The following is a 6,239-nucleotide window of genomic DNA, read 5'->3' as shown; positions in this document are numbered from 1 at the left end:
AGAAGGCGTTCCTACAGGACATGGACACGAACATCAGAGCCTTCCTGCGCACGGTGACGAGGACTCCAGACTCTTCATCGCAGGCCTTCCTCCACGCAGAGCGCAGAGCCGGCGGTTTAGGCATCCTCCCTCTCTCACAGGAGGCTGATGTCTGGACCGTGGCTCGGGCTGCCCAGCTGCTGGACTCGTCCGACCCAGACGTCAGAGAGATTGCCCGGGCACAGCTGGAGAAGACAGTGTCCAGAGCGCTAGGAGAAGATGCCCCGGACCCCCTCCCCCTCTCGGAATTCCTGTCGGGGTCAACCGCTGAAGGTCTCTATAGGATCAGACATGCTGTCGGGGGCGCGAACATCTGGACGAGAGCACGACACGCGGCCGCCAGGCTGCACTGCAGATTAGATGTATCCGGCGACAATCATATGCTTCTTCTCGCCGAAGACGTCTCTGCAGTGTCGGCCAAAACGGTCCGCTCCCTCCGCCTCGCCGCCTACCAACGATGGACAGCAAAGTTTACCGACCTTCCTGTCCAAGGTCGTGTGGCGAGTGGCCTCGCACTGGACCCCCACCCGAAGGAGGTGTCCCACCTGGTCTCCTGCTGGACACCTTTGTCTTTTGAGGACTGGCGCCACCTATATCGATCGCGCCTCAGCCTCCTCCCAGTGCGCGGTAGCTCGTGGTCAACTCTGAGTGACAAGTCCTGCCGACGCTGCCTTACCGAGCTGGAAACGACAGCCCACGTCATCTCGGGCTGCCGATCATCATTCCCGCTCATTACTGAGCGCCACGACTCAGTCAAGTTGGCGGTAGTCGACACGCTCGATGCAGCTGGACTTAACCCCCGAGTGGAGACTGCAGCCCCCGGCAGCCGGCTCATCCCTGACATACAACTAGACACCCCCGACGGACTCACCATATCATTGACGTCGCGGTGGTGTTCAATGAGCCGAGCAACATGGAGCGTGCCCACACCGAAAAGAAAGGAAAATATGAAGATGTCGGCAATGTCCTCCCTCTCATCGTTGGAACGACCGGAACATATGGAGAGAGGCCAATGACAACATCTCGGGCTACCTCAACATCCCCCCTAAAGCCTGAGCAACCTTCCGGAAGAAGTCCAGTCTACTAGCCATTCAGGGCACGACCAAGATTGTCGCTGCTGCCCTGGACAGTGATTTTTAACTTGCTGTGATCTAAGAATACGTCTATTGTTTAAAGTTAAACATATTTTATTATTTTATTTCATTTTTTATTTTTGTACAACTGCCATACGTGTATTATTGTTCATTCAATAAAATCTTACCCAAACAGAAATCTGTTCTTATCAGCTTAATATCTGATACGTCCCCTACCGGGGACCAGAATATTAAACTGATTTCAGCAGGTGAGGTCAGTGCTTGCACTCCCACCTCCACCGTTTAATAAGTTTTGTAACAGAAGTTTGTTTCTTATAGTGTTACTTCTGTTTATGTGTTAGCTGTTATAATATAGTAAGTGTTCATAATGGTTGTTTCCTACAGCGATATACTAAATCTAAAAATAAAACTTAAATTTTTTTCTAAACATGACTTACTTGATTTCTGGTATTTCCTGTACATCCAGCATTTGTCAATCAACACATATCACACAGTGCAATGCACTGGCGCCCACAGGTCTTAAGAAAGTAGAAGCACAGAAGGACAAAATCCTCAGTGATAATAAAAAGCAAGCGCCGTAGGCGCGCTGCATGCTAGGGGGGTCTGGGGGCATGCCCCCCTGAAAATTTTTGAATGGTAGACGTCTGGAGATGAAATCTGGTGAGTCTTGCGAGAGAGATTTATTTCCCTTTCCCATTTCCCTTTATTTGGAAAATTGTATGTAATTTTAAGGTAAAATTTCAGTTTTTATATATATTTAGATACAATTTTTTTAAACAAATATTGATATATGACTCAAGTCTACATATCAATATTTACTGTAAATACATCCTCAACTAAAAGTGAGAGATAAATGGTTAAACCGCCATCCTCAAATCAGACCCCACTCAAACCCGGCTGGAGACGGGTAATAGCTAGTTTGTATTGATTACATAACAAAAGTGGCTGTAGCCAGTATTACACTGGTAGTCAATGATTAAGATTGTTCAACAATGATTAAAACGGATATTGTTATTACGTAAAGTTACCATTCTAATATAGATTTCTGCTGTTTATTTAAATATTTAATATTTTCATTTTAGGGCAAGAAAGAAAGAAAGAAATGTATTATTTCTTTAAACCAACTTCTGTATATGAATCTTGCTATATTGTACCAAGAAATCGAAATGTAGACACGTGATAGATACAGTGACATGTAATATTATTGTATAAAATACGTTTCAAGATTAGCATGCAAAGAAAATACCATCGACATAAATTCATGAATCAACTTCTAAGGCTACTGCTATTTACCTAGTACAGCAGTTCAAGAGTTCTACATAAAAGCTGCTCAAAGACAATAATTTAATAGCCCAACTTGCATTTCTATTGCATTTACTGGCACTAACTAACAGCGTTGTCATCAAGCTGTGTGATAACTGGAGTAATTAAATTATAATGGACGGTCGTTTCCATATAGCTTTTCTTCCAATACTACAGAAGAATTATTGTTACCACATAAGTTCATTGATGCTTTTCTATTCTTGGTTTAGTATACAATAATGCTGAAAGCTGGGTAGCATTATTCTTGTGCTTAATTTTAATAAAGCACGTCGGAGGAATAAACATGCAAAGGTGATCGCTAGATTTGGTTTTACATTTGCTGCTCACACGTGATGTTCACACAAACCTACACTCAAACACTTACCGTTAATCAAGTATGATAGAGCTCAAATGATGACACACTGGCTATGCAAGAAGAATGGCTTGTACGATGACCAGAATAAAAATTATCGTGCAAATCGAGTTTCCTCTAAACGCAAACTCAGAGCCTGTATTTCTCCCTGGCAGGACAACTAAATTTATTATTTCAAAGGGAAAGTAGGAAACATCTTGCGAGCAGAACACCAACAGATGCTGTGCCTTGTTCTCATGCTCCTAACAGCGTGGAGCCTCTTCTTTAGGCGCTAACCAGAACGTAGATCATGCTGAAAGTAGAATGGAGAAAATTGCTGATCTAATAGAATGTTTCGATGTTTCTAAACAGTACTGCAGAGAAACGGAGCTTATCTAATGGGTCCTTCTGATAGAACTCCTCTTACGATTATTGTTGTTGTTAGCCACTACTGCTATTAGTGCTACTACTGCTGCTAATATTCCCATTCCTGTTATTGCTACTACTAATGTTACTGACACTGCTCCTACTACTGTTACTGTAGTTCCTAACAGTGATACTTTACTGTTACTGCTGCTACTACTGCTATTACTGCAGCTACTGCCACTTACCCTCTGCTATTATGGCTTACTACTATGAATGCTGCAGCAAGGAGGAATGACCAGACACTGGTAACTCTTTATGAGCTGCATCTAACCGACCGCTAATAAATCACGACAGCCATTACAAACTACACCAGATGGCCACAGATTGCAGGGCCGGCTCTAGCTTTCAGGAGGTGAGGGGGGAGGGGGGTGATATTTGAGTGAAGGTGTGCTGAAGGCAAGCGGTGCTAGGGTGCCCTCCATTTTACTAGTATCATAACATTAGTCAGTGGCTGAAGGGGGGGGGGGTTTTCCCCCCCCCCCCCCCCTTTAGATCCGCCACTGCATTGTGCATACTGACAAAGCAGAGCTACGCCAATGTAGCGTCTGCTGCTACCCTGCGCTTTTGCCGACTATGTCTTACCTGTACAGATAGTAAAAGAACGACAGCAAGTAGAAGCCCATCTTTACCCAACCCTCTCGCTGGCACCTGGAGAGTTCGTCTGCATTCATAATCGTCGTTGGGTCGTATAAACCTGGCCCACTCATGACGGGTCTGTGCAAGTACCTGCCGATAATAGCCATGCTTAAACAGACGTTCACATGCTCGGTACGTTATTGTACCTCCTCCCATCGACTGCCAAAGTTTGCAATGCCACAAAGCATCAGAGAATCTTACTGAGAGGATGCCTGAAGGACATAGGCTAACGGAAGGACTCGCCCAGCAATAATTCTTGTTCATTAATTCTTTGTAACTGCCGTTATTTTAATTGTGTTACAGACAAAGGGAGATTTTATTCTCCCATCACTCTCCTGTATCTTCATGTGGGAAAGTATTACCCAAATATACCAGTAGCATTTAAATGTAAATACTATCCACTGCAGTGTCCTTGCCAGACTAAACAAATACAACAACTTCTGACAGTAAACAGATGTATGTATGGGCATGTATATATGTGATTTCAACTTTCAGTATGAGACATATATCTATGGATTACAGTGCTCTCTAGATGGTTAGCAATAAGCACTTGTAAGAGTATTTTTCCCCTATTTTGAGCAACAAGTAATATATATATATATATATATACAGACACATACGTACACACACACATGCACACACGCACACACACTTAAATATTAATAGTTACCTACCTGTGTACATGGTATGCAATGAGAGGTATGTTAAGTATTATAGTGAACCATTCTCCAGCAAATAAGAATAGAAGATTGAAGAATAGATGAATTATGTATTCTGGTAACACCAACTGAAAAGGATAAAAAATAGATGATTAATAGATATGTTGGAATTACCTATTAATCAATATTGCTTACCTTGTAATCACATGAAAAATATAATATGCATTTAACATATCATTAATGGAACAAAGACAATAACCCAGTTACACAATGACCCTAACCTCACCATGTAAGACAAAATCTTGTTATACGAACAAAAGTAACACAGTTGCTGTGGGACTTAGTTACATAATAAGCCAGAACAACAAAATAATCTGCTATAGACAAAATGAATAAATCAGTGTTTCCCCTGCATTGACACGAGCGAGGCGCACCGCCTCGCTCAAATTCTCAGCCGCCACACATAAATTTGTCCAAAACACCACCTCGCTGACAAAAATCACTTAGAATGCACCAAATTGCACCATTTTTCAAAAAATTCCGGGGGTCATGCCCCTGGACCCCCCTAGCTGTGCTCACTTTGCTAGGACCTCGAAATGCGCAAACACAAAAAATTGACCACCTCACAGACCTTTTTTTGGCCAGGGGAAACACTGTAAATCTAAAATTATAAACATACTGGATTTAAACTGTTGCATTGGTCAATAGGATTCTTGTAGTCCGTTTTCAGTTCATCAAAGGCAATAACCTGAAAGTGAAAGCAAAATCCTTACATCAGCACTCTATACAAATTCAACAAGAAAAGACATCAATTGTAAATTTTTATTCATTACAGCATTGACACCAATGTTTTCATCAACAACTGGCTTTGTGCGAGAGAATGAATATCGTTAACCATCACAGCACAGCAACATTTCTAGGTATTTTCTAACTGGATCACGTACAAAATAGTTGCGACATTAATTATTAACATGGCAATTAATGATTGAACTGTTTTGTGAACATTAATTTAATGTGTCTGGGTGAACAGGCATAAATGGTGCATATTGTGTGTATATTAACTATATACACAATGATTGTTTTTATTTTAGTGCAACTGTTATAGCTAACTATCAGTTACTGCTTAATACAAGCTTCTGGATTTGGATAATACAGTGTATGTATGGCCGCAATGGTATAATGCACTGTTTTTTTTAAGGGTTGCTACACATTTTCTGGATGTTGACTACAGTGCCACAAAACCAAAAGACATTGAGGCTGGTTATCTAATCGCAGTGGATATTTAACCGTATACGGCAGAGTATCCACTTCCGCTATTTTACCATACAGTACTTCTGATTGGCTAGTATATTTATGTACGTGTATATATTATGAACGTGTTCAAAAGGTTTCTTTTAGAAACGTGGTTCGCGAAAAATAGCTTCTATGATCAAACGGGGCTACAAATGTGTAGAAATAAATGGGATTTGAACCTAAAAGTTTTCTAGATAGCTATGTTCGTACGTAGATTCGAACGTAATGTTGATGACGTCATAAATATACTAGACAATCAAATGTGGCGTACGGTACAATATTTAGCGGAAGTGGATACTCTGCCGTATATGGTTAAATATCCACTGCTTATTCTAATTCAGTATAATTGACATTGTTTTTACCCTCTTTTCAACTTTAGTCTGAGTTTAGACTTTACTACTACTACTAGTACTACCTAGTACTACTACTAGTAGTAGT

General features: G+C 41.5%; 1 protein-coding gene across 1 annotated transcript in view; it reads right to left on the bottom strand.

Moving 5' to 3' along the window:
* Nucleotides 1-2,243: 2,243 nt before the first annotated feature.
* The window catches only part of LOC106818218 (protein cornichon-like), a 4,761-nt gene continuing 765 nt past the window's right edge, over nucleotides 2,244-6,239 (bottom strand). The window contains exons 2-5 of the mRNA XM_014822974.1: nucleotides 5,188-5,256; nucleotides 4,524-4,636; nucleotides 3,796-3,939; nucleotides 2,244-3,100 (exon numbers count right to left, since the gene is read on the bottom strand). Coding sequence (XP_014678460.1) covers nucleotides 3,073-3,100; nucleotides 3,796-3,939; nucleotides 4,524-4,636; nucleotides 5,188-5,256 — 354 coding nt within the window. The 3' untranslated portion in view covers nucleotides 2,244-3,072. The remainder of the gene's footprint in view (nucleotides 3,101-3,795; nucleotides 3,940-4,523; nucleotides 4,637-5,187; nucleotides 5,257-6,239) is intronic.

Source organism: Priapulus caudatus, unplaced genomic scaffold (assembly GCF_000485595.1).
Source record: "Priapulus caudatus unplaced genomic scaffold, Priapulus_caudatus-5.0.1 Scaffold2, whole genome shotgun sequence".
NCBI classification, from domain to species: Eukaryota; Metazoa; Priapulida; class Priapulimorpha; order Priapulimorphida; family Priapulidae; genus Priapulus; species Priapulus caudatus.
This window is presented reverse-complemented; position numbering and strand designations above follow the sequence as displayed.